The 13,527-nt window shown below is 42.6% G+C and overlaps 2 protein-coding genes across 2 annotated transcripts; both read left to right on the top strand.

Annotated features, from left to right (window-relative positions):
* Positions 1-1,307: 1,307 nt before the first annotated feature.
* On the top strand, positions 1,308-2,673 carry LOC123117808 (uncharacterized). Its single transcript, XM_044538480.1, has 2 exons — positions 1,308-1,472; positions 1,551-2,673. Exons 1-2 carry the CDS (start codon positions 1,382-1,384, stop codon positions 1,817-1,819), a joined length of 360 nt encoding a protein of 119 aa, XP_044394415.1. The 5' UTR covers positions 1,308-1,381; the 3' UTR covers positions 1,820-2,673.
* Positions 2,674-9,691: 7,018 nt separating this feature from the next.
* LOC123117807 (uncharacterized) lies at positions 9,692-12,634 on the top strand. Its single transcript, XM_044538479.1, has 6 exons — positions 9,692-10,013; positions 10,348-10,443; positions 10,831-10,917; positions 11,606-11,876; positions 11,988-12,192; positions 12,337-12,634. The coding sequence occupies exons 1-6, from the start codon at positions 9,799-9,801 to the stop codon at positions 12,456-12,458; spliced, it is 996 nt and encodes a 331-aa protein (XP_044394414.1). The 5' UTR covers positions 9,692-9,798; the 3' UTR covers positions 12,459-12,634.
* The last annotated feature ends 893 nt before the right edge of the window (positions 12,635-13,527 follow it).

Raw genomic sequence — 13,527 nt, 5'->3', positions numbered from 1 at the left:
CCAAGTCAGATGTGACGTACTGATAGTTATCTGCCCCGTTTGAATATGAAATTAAGTACTCCATAGCTATACCCCGCAAAAAAAAAAAAAGAGTACTCCATGGCTATGTTTGCGCGTCCACCAAGACCCACTAACCACAAGCCCACAACGATCCAAAAAAAATATAATGAATTATTTGGATGTTGGGACATGAGTAGCAATTTCCTAATATGAACAAACCAAACTGCACCTCATATATAGAATATTCCAGCATATACTAATGCAATGCCGGTTTTGATTACCAGTTTAAACTTAGTTCAGGCATCTCTCTCAGTCGGTAGATGGAATATATTTCTTCTAGGATAAGAGCGAACTAGGAGGACAAACAGAAAGCAAGAAGCAAAGCAGAATGAATTGTCCGAATGAATCGTTTTGCTTGTCACTGGATCTTAGATTCACTTATCGTATATTACGCTACCCCACACGAACAGTTATACGACCCTACAAGACGACTGGTGCGTGCGGGGGCAGCGAACGATTCCTTTCCTCCCCCGGACGAGGGAGACGGCGCCGCACGCCGGAGATCGATGGGATCTCGCCGGAGACTGATTTGTGGAGTCGGGACGGGGTGTGTTTCTCGATGGGGATGACCGATGTGCGTTCGAGGCTATGGACGGGGGAGGAAAGAAACGAATCGTTACATGTTCTACCATTATCCACTTAAAAAAGAACTGCGGTTAATTGCCTAAAACTTCAAGGGGCTTTTCTGCAAAAACGCTGCGACGGTGAACCCGGAGACTCAATCCGTACTTTATTATTAGGGAGAGATACGACCCTACAAGAACAGGTATACGGCTTCGATATACAATGGCATTACACACATATACCAAATCTTTTACAAAACGAAAACACTACGTACATAAATAGATTTCTGAATCTTGGCGCAGATCTGCGCACACAGTCAGCGTGCCCCCTGACCCTGCGTGCCATAAATCCACTCTCCTCCAGTCATCTACTCTGTGGATGCTTGGGTTGGTACTCTCCACTCACAATCAGGACATACTAGATCAACCATAAACAATTCCAAGGCTTGGTTTCTCAAAGAAAGCTAGCAGGCTGGTACGGAGAGAACCGATGTTCCCCTCTGGGTGCTGTTGGATGATAGAAATGCCACCGTGGGTTCGCCGACCATGGGCTGGCGCTCGGTAGGTGCGAGCACATTTTGCTGTGTGTATTTGTTTTCTGTGAAAAAGGTGATGCGACCAAACAACAACCTTGATCCAGCTACCATCATGTTGCCTATAAAAGCACGGCCCCTCGTAGTTCTTACTTCATCAACCCTACTTCTGCGTGCTTGATCATATATAGCACACAAAAGATAAGTTCACCCACGAGCTGCAACATGGCTAGTGCCAACATTATTATCCTTGTTGTCTTGCTCTTCTCCTTGGTGCTCACGCTTCTGCTTCCCACTGCTGCCTGTGCTCGCCATGGTGAGTTCCTCTCCGATCTATATAGATCATGTGTCCTAGTTTGTGTTGTTACTTACCCCGAGTCCCATTGGCATGCAGCTCCAGCAGCTGCGGTGCTTAACGCAAAAGATGGCCTCAACGACACCGGAGGACTACATCATGTGGTGGTCACTGACGCGGGGAAGGCTGGCCCTGTCACGAGCGACAGTGGCGGCTTCTGGCCGGGAACGGCTGAGGCGTGTGTGGCGTCAAGGCACCGGGGCGACACGGCCACCGTGATGCAAGACATGCTCGGGATGGATTACTCTCCGGCGGTGCGCAAGCCCCCGCGTCGCGCAGGCCCCCCGGCGCCGAGGTCTTTGAAATAAAAGACTTGTTGCACAGGCACGCGTAACCGAGTTCTCCTGGTTTAATTCTCCATTCCATAATGTAGCGCACATAGATATTTTACAAGAATTAAACCTTACAAAATTTGACCAATTTTTTGGAGAAAACATTTTTATCTAGAAAACAAAACACATATTATTAGATTTACTATAAGCAGTTCCATATTTTATATATTTGGTATTGTAGATATAAATAGTTTCTCTTTATAAACTTGGTCAAAGTTTGCAATGTTTGGCTTTTCAAAAAATCTATACACATTATATTTTATATGGAACAGAGCGAGTATTTCGGTTGATTGCTCAAATCAACTGGTGTGTCCTCCTGTTCCTGCTGTGTTGATTTTCACTTCACTCCTTTTCCTATTTTTGAGTTGAGTGTGATATTGGTTTCTAAACTTGTGTGCTTTGGTTCAATAAAAGAGCGTCAGCGTGCGAGCTGTGCACGTCGCGCCTTGTCGAGTGCATGCCCGGTGTCGAGCATGCTGGCACTAGGCGGTGTCCTAGTGTTGCAGCCGCTTGCGTCGTGCCCGATTCTAGCTCTGGGATGGCACTACTAGAAAAGAATCATGGTACCTAGCGAGTGGATTGTAATAGACCATGACTCATGCGGTATCCTGGGTCTGTTTGATCTTCTTTACTTGAGCTATTTGTGCCGTGTGCCGGGAGTGATTATGATTATACCATTTCATCTACTTTTAAATTATTAGTTGTCATTAATTATCAACTGGTACAATTCTAGCAATTATCTTTTATTTATACTAGAAGTAAACCCAAACATTAATTAAGTTTGACTGAGTTTTTTGGGGGAAATATTAACATCTATAGTAGAAAATCAATATCACTAGATGAGTCATGAAGTGCATTTCATACTGGATTTATACGATGTTGTAGATGTACATTTTTCATGATAAACTCGGTCATTGAGCCTTGTAACACGCCAAGAGGGATTACATCCATCTATACAAATCTGCTCGGTTTTGAATAACCGATGCAAAAAAAACAGTGTGTTGTCTGAACTTCTTTAGTTGTTCACGGTAATAATGCAGAACAACACACTAAAACCTAACCCAAGAGTGGGTGCACCGTGCCGCACAGTCCCCTCTACAATCCACATTGTAGCCCAAAACCTTCGGATTCCATAATAATATTCATGACTATCACACGGAAAGTTGAGATGTTTTCAAAATAAACCTTCATGTACTTTTGATGTTCATGAATTTTATAAGTGTATGTACATCCTATAAAATTGTTTGTGTATTCACTACAAAAAAAATTGTATAGTTCGTTGGTAAGTACACGTGTGGATTTCGCCAAGAAAAGGTACGTACATAGGATCTTAGACCATGGAACATGTACAAAGAGAGAACCTGGTGCAAGTACAACATACCCAAGGATTATAACCTTTCCCAAATATTAACGTTTTATTTTACATGTTGCAATACAGATCGCCAGTACGAAATAAACACAGATTGTGCGTCATTGATTAACATTGCACCCTAAATAGCATTTTAAATATATCTAACATGTACAATAACATCATATTCAAAATCTACACATTTTTCTAATCAAATTTCATATATAACATGTTAAAATTGGAGTTACGGTTTAAAAGATATGATTATTTAAAAATATATATTTATTTTCAATAGACTGCGGGGTGATCAACACATATATCAGGGGGTTTATGTAAAACTGCAAAATAGCGATTCATTGTGACTTAAATATGGACTGCGGTTAATTAGCGTAAAAGGCATGGGTTTTTGTGTAAAATGTGAAAAATGATTCATTCTCTCTTAAGTATGGACTGTTGGTCAATTAATGAAAAAAGGTAGGGGGTTTTCTACAAAAAGACGCGACGGACGAACAGAAGCGTTATGTGCTTTATTATTACTAGCACATATGCCTGTGCATTGTAACGGGAGAGATGATGCGTCCATTATAATATTCATGAGCACAACCCAACAACATTCCAATGATGTCACCGCCTACGGTAGAGAGGTGCACACTGAGGTCTAATATAAATTCTTATAAATTATACATTAAGAAGCATGCTACACATACAATACTTTTGGTATGAGCTTTGTACGATGATTCTGATCTTAAAGAGCCTAATTTTAAAATATTTTATACCAAAGATATTATTTGTAAGTTGAAGCAATGTTTGAATTTTGCGTCAAGTCATGAAAAAATCGCAATAAAAGAGTTCTGTAAAATGTGTTTTAGGCCATCTCTACAAACGCTTGAAGATCAATAAAAAAATTGTTTGCGTATGAGGGAAACAACCTGAGTTTGTTGCATGCAACTCGACGCTTACGTGGTGCCTCTCACCTTCGTGGTTGCATTATTTTTGCTGCACATCACGGCCGCACGCTCCGCAGCAACACTTATATGTGTGTACCTCCCATGTCCCTCGGTACCAATTCCTTTTTGTTATTTGATGCATGCCACGCCCTTGGTATTAGTACCAATTCCTTCGTGTTATTCTCTTCATCATTTTTCTGAAAAACCCCAATATATTAATTAAGTAAAAGGTTATTATAATCGTTCATTACAAAATTGGCCATGCAGGGCGGAACACTATTAAGAAGAATCCCATCAGATCTACTAATAAAGCTAAACTTCGCAGTTTCGTGAGCCACCCCATTGGCTAGCCGATTGCTTTTCGCAATTTTAAAATTCTTGATCATCCTAGAAATACTTAAGGCTTCTTTCTTCAGATCAACGAGAGGATACCTGTCAAGTTTCTCATTTGCAAGGAAAAAAGAACAAAAGCACAATCGGTCTCCAAAATAATGGACTGGTGAAGAGTGATACCGATATAAAGGCCTGCCAGGCATGCGCGCAGTTTAGCTTTATTATATATGTCCATTGAAACCGATCATTCATACTTAATTTAGCGCCAAAACCTCACATGAAATTAATATAAGGCACATGTAAGCCCACCTTTGTTTTCTTATTCTCGAGGTGTTTTTCTTTTTAGAGGACCGGCTTGCTTATTTTCCAGACAACTCATACACGTACGTAAAACTTGTGGAATTTGATGCAAAAAACCAAGGTGAGACTATTTTATTGGATAGTGAACCCGAGGTTCTCGCACTAGCATTTCCCAGCTCCATTGGTTGCCACCTTCTAAACGGTGGTGGAGAACTCGGGTTCAAGACCACATGAATAAATTAATTTTTTATGCGGTGGAATTCTTTATCAGACAATAACCTTGGGCCGGCCCCTACAGGAAAATACTTAATCGCACTGGGACGGAGTGCCGGGCCCATTGCCCACGTGCAAACCATGCGACCGATGAGCCACAAAAATCGAAGTCGATTGACGGATGTGTTTTTATTTCCTTATTTTATTTTATATGCAAATGGACGCACCAAATGATGGACGGAAATCTGGTAATAAGGGACGTACGAAAAAACGGGAGTAAGAGATGTTCGTGCCTTTAATAGAAAAAGGAAAGTACTAATTAAGGGTGCAACATAAAATTAGTTCTAAAATATTTAATATGCAAGATAATATCATATTTAGAATCTACAAATTTTTCTGAGTGATTTTCATATATAGCATGCTAAATTTAGAGTCGGGGTTTGAAAGATATGAATATTTTTTAAAAACACTTGAGTCTGCAAAAATAATAATTAAAAAGAGAATATTTTGGCCGAAATTGTACTGTGTAGACCATGTGCTACGCGACACTTGACCATGTTCTTCTCCTGTCTCTCGATCCTGCTCCCTCTCTCTAATCTGCAACGGCACATGGCAGTGACGCAACACAGACCTCTTTCTTTATCCGCCTTGAAAGACCACATTATTTCTTTTGCACGTTTGCTAATCCATCCCCACACTTCAATTCGATTCGATTCCATATGTTCCGACCTGATCCGATCGTGCTGAACACGCTGGCTGCAGTGTTGTGGTTGCATTGCACGCCCCCATGAGTGGGGTTCAAATATCACCATCACCGGCCGTGTGAGGCCACAAATGTCATCTTGGTCCCCTCACTACTATATTCCTGATCCACGATTGTCATCTTGGTCCCCTGTACGATTTGATTACATGATGTTGCGTTCTCAAGTTTTACTCTGAATTATTTGGTAGATGCTCCATGAAATTCACAGCTAAGCAATTTTTTCTTCTGTCTTACCAATGATGGAAGGTAGACTGAGCTCATAAATGTCTACATCCACCTTGAGGTCCATAACGTTCTCCTAATTATATGAAGCCCAAACCGGTAAAGATGTATTTGTTTGAGGGAGAGGACTGTCTATGATTAGAAGCAACAATATGTGATCATCATGTGTGTGAGAGATGACAAGAGTATGTGATATGTATTTCTGTGTGCACTACTAAGATGTATTGACTATTCATTTTGCTACGTGCAGCCAAATTCATATATAAAGAGGCATTTGTTTGAGGGAGAGGACTGTCTGTGATCAGAAGCAACAATACGTGATCATCATGTGTGTGTGAGATGGCAAGTGTATGTGATATGTATTTCTGTGTGCACTACTAATATTTATTGCTCGCGATAAGAACAATATCCAGCCTTATACAACATTGCTCGCGATAAGAATAATACTATTTGCGCAGGTGCTCAATTCATCCCCACCGAATATTTTGGTTAGGCGGGATTTGATTGGCCCTCGACTTGTGTCATGGCATAATCTTTTATCCAGGTTGGATTCAATTAACCTAACAGAAGGCCGTGATGTGTAGCTGGAACCTTACTACATCTGGGTCTTTCACTGTAGACTCTATGTACCGTGCGCTCACACATTCTGAGGTACCTGTTAGTAATAATAAGAAAATTTGGAAATCCAAGATTCCACTAAAAGTGAAAATTTTCATGTGGTATCTTCATAGGGGGGTTGTGTTAACTAAAGACAACCTCGCACGACACAACTGGCAAGGGAGTAAGAAGTGTTGTTTTTGTACTCATGACGAGACAATCAAACACCTCTTTTTTCAATGCAAGTTTGCACGTTCTACGTGGTCAGTCATCCAAACAACGTCAAATTTGCATCCACCCTCAAGTGTTGCCAATATTTTTGGTCATTGGTTGGACGGTATTCCAAATAGTTTCAAAACGCTAATAAGGGTGGGAGCGTATGCCTTAATTTGGTCGCTTTGGCTATGTAGAAATGATTTGATTTTCAATGAAAAAATGCTTCTTCTTTGCAGGTTATTTTCTGGTGTACGCACTCGCTACGTCCGTGGTCTATTCTACAACGACCGGAGTACCAACCGCTGTTCAAGGCGGTGTGTACGCGATTGGAGCAGGTGGCTATGGAGGTTTTTTCCCGACATGGGTGGCAGCATAATCTTCGGATCGACCCACCACCTCCTTCGACATAGGCATAGTGTCGGTCTATAGGACTCTACTATTGCCGTTTTGTCGGTTTTTGTTTGATGTTTTTTTGGTTGGACTTTCAGATTTGGCTGTGTGCATCCTAGTTATGCAGAGGCCGGGTGTTACTCATAATGCTTTGTATCCACTTGATGCTACATTTTGAATTAATAAAATCGCCCTTTATCGAGAGAAAAAAACCTACTAATATTTATTGAGTGTTCATGTTGCTACAGTAAGTTCATGATTGATTATGAAGACAATAAGTTACTTGATACGGGTTAATAGGTTAGTCCTAGAAATAATATATAATTGCTTATATACTACAATAGCATGAAATAATAAAAAATTATACATACGTTGGAGATGTATCAGAGCAGAGAGAGCCGCTCCTCCTTGACGCGTCGGGGCAGCGGAGAGAGCTGCTCCTCCTTCACGCATCGTCCCCGGTGGCGGAGCCAGGCCGTTGAGGTGGAGCACGGGGCGATGGAACATAAGCTCCATCTGCTCCTCGTACTCCGCATCAGTGGTGGCGTACACCTGGCCCGCCATCGCCGACGCGGACTGCTATTGCTGTGGCGGCAGCTGATCCTCCTCGTCACCGGAGGAGATGATGATCCCGGCCTTTGTCTCTGATTTGCGGAAGAAAGCTTGTCCGAACAGCCTGACAGACCAATACAAGACCGCGATAGATGACTTCCGCGGCCCAGACGCATGCGGGAGATTTGCGGGTCAGCCTCGAAGATGCCCTAACACACACGTTTATACTTGTGACAGTTAGAAGCTGGTACCCGATTTGTGCGTCTGTTTCCTTAGCAATGGCAATGGCTTGTTTTGGAACGGCAGTCGAATTAAAATCCGCAGAACATTAGGAAGGTCAGTCCGTCGACCGCACCAATCGGAAACGCGTTGGCCGCCCCTCTCTCTCTCTCTCGATTGCTGATATATAAATACACACGACCGCACCAATCTTTCGCCCAGCAGATCACTACGCACTGCGACCTCACCCCTTGGCGCGCGCGGATTGGATAGGATCAGACCACGCAGCCGGCCATGGCGGATCAGGGCCCTACTGACCAGCAGGAGGACTCGTAAGTTTTTCTGCACTCGTGCAAATTTATCTCTTGTATGTATGCGTAGTCGATGATCACATCGTCCGATACGTTGTCTGCTGTGTTGTCCTTTCCCCTTGGTGATCTGCCGCCTAGTCTAGTCTCTCCCAAATTGCTGTAATATGGACAGTTGTCCCCTACCGTAACTGGTGCTGTAATCCTTGGGCTTGCCCACTTTTCCATTGAAATTCTGGCTGCGGAAACTCCCCCTCCATCGGTGTACATTTGGAGAAAAAAATATCTAATGATATTTTTAGTGAAGGATTGGTTTTAGAAAGTCTTATTGAAGCCCCCCCCCCCCCCCCCCCTCTCTCTCTAAAGGTAAATTTCTGCGAATTTGTGTGAATCATCGAAACAACTATGTATTCTTGTGGTTTTAGTTTTTGTCTATATTCACAAGATATGACGTTAAACTCTTGCATTTTGTTTAATTCATGAAGGACACGCCCGACTCATTAGTGAAAATAGGCAAGACTCGAGATATAAAATGTTGTGTAAATAGTGTTTTCCTATTGCATTAAGTGCCGTCCTATAAGATACTTCTTCCGTCCCATAATATAAGGCGTTATTACATCCACCATGTATATTGGATTAATAACGTCTTATATTGTGGGATGAAGGATATATTGGACCACCGATCATATTTCTTCTGGCTTTTAAATTTGAATCACTGCGTGCCCTTATCGAACCTGGTGTTAGAAGCTCCCACACCTATAGAGTCCCTTGCATAGTGCAATGCAGAGAGATCACGTTGAACCCCAAACCTCTTAACACAAGTGATTACATTTTTATTTAAAGATAAGAGGTCATAAACAACCACAATGTACTCATAACCGTATGTATGGGGGGTGGGGGGGGGGGTAAAGGGGATGCAGAGGAGGAAAAGGAAGATTAGATAAGGTATGACTGATTAATGCTTGTCCCATGTCTTCTCCTTTGTGATAATGGCGCCCGTGCACATTTTTAGCTATGTTCCTCTTTATTGCACTCCTCAGCTAACTCATCACTCCATCTATCCAACTTTGCCCACTGACCCTAGTTTTGCTCCGATTTTGCCGCGATTTTTGCCCATCACGCCACTTCTGTGCTCCTTATCGTCTTTGGCTCCTTCACATTTCACAGTTAGAAAAATGGGTCGATACCCTATTTTATCTTCCTAATGTAGTGATCTAAACGATCTTATATTTCTTTACAAAGATAGTACCGTTTTATTCTAATGTAGTGATCCAAACGATCTTGTATTTCTTTATACAGATGGTCGTTTTATTGTAGAATAGAACTATAAATCGATTTGTGGCGTGATACTCGAAAAATCCAAAAAGAAAGAAGGGGTACAAATCGATTCCCAAATTAAACCCTCTCCTCGGCCGCCTCAAAAAAAAAAAAAACGGAGCAGTAGTGCACGGACTCCGGCGGACCCCTCCAAAATTCCCCAAATTAAACCCTCGCTCGCCGCCCTCCTCCGCCTCCGGCGTCACCTCGCCGGCACGCCGTGACCCACCATGTCCATGGACGACTGCTTCATCCCGCTCCCCTCCCCACTCCATGACCGCTGGCGGTGCGGCTCTCACCCCTGCCTCTCCCAGCTAGATCTGGACGACCGCGCGGCCGCCGGTTCTGCCTCGCATGGCGTCCCCAGGCGCATCCTGCGGAGCCCTAACCGCCCACTCGCCGTCCCCCCGAGGCGCCCCCCTCCTCCCCTCGACCCGCTGCCTAAGTACGTCAAGGACCCCGTTCCGTCTAGCTGTTCTGATATGTCGTTTCTAAACTAGGCCACCAGGCGTGTCTGTTTTGAAGAACAAATTATATCCCTTCTAAAATGTGCTGAAATTGGAAATGAATCTAAGAACAATTCCTTAGGGCTGAAATTATAAACGTTTACGGCAACAAATTCTTGTGGTTCTAAATTTCCTGAAATTGCAAATGTGTCTGAGAACAAATTATTAATAGAATTCTAGGGGTTGCTGAAATTTGAGAATACTAATAGACTGTGTTGACGACTCTGCTTCATTTTACTGTGATGCTGATTAAACGATATGTTATGGTTCAAGGTACAAGGGGGGTTCGCTGCATGCCTTCCCAGAGGAGGAGCCAAAGCAACACCAAGTCGCAGTTTCACGCGCCGCTTCAAAGGGGAGATATGCAAGGTAATAAAACTCCTAACATCTTCAGTTTTTTTTTTCTGGGCTGCTCTCTGTTCAACACCAGTGTGCATGGTCATTTTGCATTCTGAAATGTGATTTCCAGATCTATAGCTCAAATACTCTGGTTCCCAGTGTTAACTTGTCCATTTTTGTTTATGTTCTCCTGTTCCCATATGGTTAGCCTGATTTTGTTCTTAAAAAATGAACATTCTACACTGCAGAGTGCATCAGTGATGGGCTAAGAATTGTACTGAAAACAGAGCAGTGCTATCCGTTCCAAAAACATTCTCTGATTCTAAAATTTACTGAAATTACAATAAAATATACAGAATGTGTCGATAACTCTGTTCCCTTCACTATATTCTATTTAACACATGTGTCCTGGTTCAGGTTTAAAGAGAATTTGAATGCCAAGCCACAGGAGACGAAGCAACACCACCATCAAGTTGCTGTCTCATGTGCCGCTTCAAAAGGGAGGTATGCAAGTTGAACACTCCTAACCTCTTATTTATTTATTTTGGATTGCTCTTTGCACAACACCATTGTGCATCTTCACTTGGCATTCTGAAATGTCATTGCAAGATCAATAACCCAAATCCTCTGGTTCCCAGTATTAAGTCGTCCATTTTTTGCTTATATTACAAACAGTTTTTCCACGAAATTGGTTAACACAACCCCTCCCGTTAACATTCTACATGCAAGCTGCATCTGTGACGGGCTTAGAACTGTGCTGAAACACTCAGCAATCCGTTAAAAATAAATTATCACAACCTCATGTTTTGCTCTCATTGTGTTGTGTCAGTCATGTAGTTCTTGGCCCGTTTCTGCGATGCTGCTGTTTCTTTCCGGCATCCCTACCTGACAGCTGTTCAATTTACCATGTCAAATTTTAATTCTAAACAATCTTGACAAGTTTTTAAACATGTTTCAACAACTCTGCATGCACCTTCATCATAAAAGAAAATCAAATCGGTAAATCTGTCAAATTTTAATTCTGAACAAATGCGATGAGTTTTTAATCATGTTTTGAGAACTCTGCATGCACCTTCATCATGAAAGAAAAGCATCTGGGTAAATGATGCACTTAACATTTCTCACATTACGGCATGATATATGTGGATTTTTTTGGGCGGGGCATAACAATCAATTCGCAATAATGAATCAGGAATCGAAATGGTTGGATGTCCCATGAGAGGAGCACTCCTGAAGGTATCAATATGGAGGAACATGCTTTGAGGTTTCAGCCTCTGCCCCCAGCCAGATGGACGGGTGACTTTGACCTGGCCTCCATCGGAATTCCACCTGTAATTCGAAAGAGGAAACCTCCGGAGGTGAGGAATGCACTCCGCGAAAGAAGAGTCGCTGCCAAGCAAAAGGATGCGCGCTACCACGCAGAGGTGGCCCTGCGTAAATACAACCGAGCGAACAACACCAAGGTCTCTCTCTCTCTCTCTCTCCGTGTATGTGTGAGGCTGTGACAGTTGGGATTGCTTTTAAGGCTGATTGTCCATTTAAACTTGTCTTGTCTTTCCATTTTCATTTTTCAGTTTGAGCTGGTGGAGGTAAAAGTGATATCTATATTTTACGAGTTTGGAGGGGGCGGCGCCCATTATAACTTCACAGCTAAGCAGCCTGAGGACCAGCAGAATGCTGATGCCGACAGTACCAAGCTATTCTTCTCTGAAGTCGACCTCTATTTCCGGAGTGAGAATGATGTGATCATGTGTTGTATAGTTGGAGAAAATGATGCAGGTACCTTGTTGGTTTTCTTGACAGTTCCTCCTCCTAATTCTTGGCCTGTTTTCTTGTTCGTGAGGTTTGCATCACACATATGCCTTAATCGCAATCTCATATTGATATTTGTCTAACTTTTTATTTGTTCTATCGACGTTGCAGGGCGTTGCTATGGCTGCGAAAACCGCCAGCCTGTTGTTCACCCAAGCAGCGAAGCATATGGCGGTGGTAGTAGTACCTGTATTGACTATCCTGGTTCGGACGGCGATAGCGACAGCGACTAGTACTCGAACCCTGGAGGCTAGTGCTGGCTTGTGTGGCCAGTCTTCTCTGGCGAGAACAATCATGGCATGGAGTTGATCAACTTGAGAAATGTGTCATGTGGGATGGAGGACCTGAGTCTCAACTGAATGTTCTTGTGTGTTACCAATATCCGATAATGACATTTGCTATTGTGGTTTGCGTCTTGGCTTGGGATTTGTTTTAAGACCGTTCCATTAAGCATAACGGAAATATAACAGTTCCAAAAAAATAACAGGAGATGGGAAAGAAGCGAAGCCGAGTTCAATGCACTGCTGAGAAACCTGCTGCATATGCCCGTCATCAGGACGTTTTTTTTTTGCCTACACCATATATGAAAGTATATTGTTACGAAACTTTTCTTGAACATGTTGTATGATATTTTGAAAACGGGCTCCATGGAGCCCGTACTCTATTGGTCCTAATTACAAGCCACATGATAGTTCTCAACAATGTTCTCAGACTAAAGCAAGCCCCCGAGCGAGTCCAATAAACCAAACGGAGACCCTTAAAAAATCAGAGGACAAAACAGACAATAGATCTGCATCATGAGATGCCAAACTTCACTCCCCCTCGGGCGACCTTCGAGCCACCCCGCAGATCCTCGTCAAATTCACCGTGTTGGAGTGAAGAAGCTCAGCTCCAATCTTTAGCACCTTAGCGTCACTCACCTTCTCAATACCTCGCCAGTAAATAAGAAAAGAACAATTTGTGTTCAGAGGTAGCTCGATTTCGAGCATTCCAAATAGCCCATGCGATGGCCGCCAGACCAACAATATAAAATCTTTTCCCACCAGGAAGAAAAGATTAACACCATGAAATAATACTGCCATCGATTATCAAGGCACAAATGGTGATTGTGTGCCAGTCTGAGAAATTTCTTTTAGGCATACAACCTATATTTTGGTTTTCATACTGTCGTAAAGTTGAGTAAGGCAAAATCAAGATATTAAGTGGAAGTAATATATATTTTCTTTCAAAAGAACATGCTTCAAAAAAAAAACAGAAAGGCACCAATAATTTTGTACACTGTCATATTTTTTTTTACCATAG

Source organism: Triticum aestivum, chromosome 5B (genome assembly GCF_018294505.1).
Source record: "Triticum aestivum cultivar Chinese Spring chromosome 5B, IWGSC CS RefSeq v2.1, whole genome shotgun sequence".
Taxonomy (NCBI): domain Eukaryota; kingdom Viridiplantae; phylum Streptophyta; class Magnoliopsida; order Poales; family Poaceae; genus Triticum; species Triticum aestivum.
This window is presented reverse-complemented; position numbering and strand designations above follow the sequence as displayed.

Excerpts from the sequence above, each read along its gene's own strand:
- LOC123117808 (XM_044538480.1), top strand. The coding sequence starts at position 1,382 with ATGGCTAGTGCCAACATTATTATCCTTGTTGTCTTGCTCTTCTCCTTG. Across the intron at positions 1,473-1,550 it reads TGCTGCCTGTGCTCGCCATG|CTCCAGCAGCTGCGGTGCTT; the intron begins GTGAGTTCCTCT and ends ATTGGCATGCAG.
- LOC123117807 (XM_044538479.1), top strand. The coding sequence starts at position 9,799 with ATGTCCATGGACGACTGCTTCATCCCGCTCCCCTCCCCACTCCATGAC. Across the intron at positions 10,014-10,347 it reads CCCCTCGACCCGCTGCCTAA|GTACAAGGGGGGTTCGCTGC; the intron begins GTACGTCAAGGA and ends TTATGGTTCAAG. Across the intron at positions 10,918-11,605 it reads TGTGCCGCTTCAAAAGGGAG|GAATCGAAATGGTTGGATGT; the intron begins GTATGCAAGTTG and ends ATAATGAATCAG.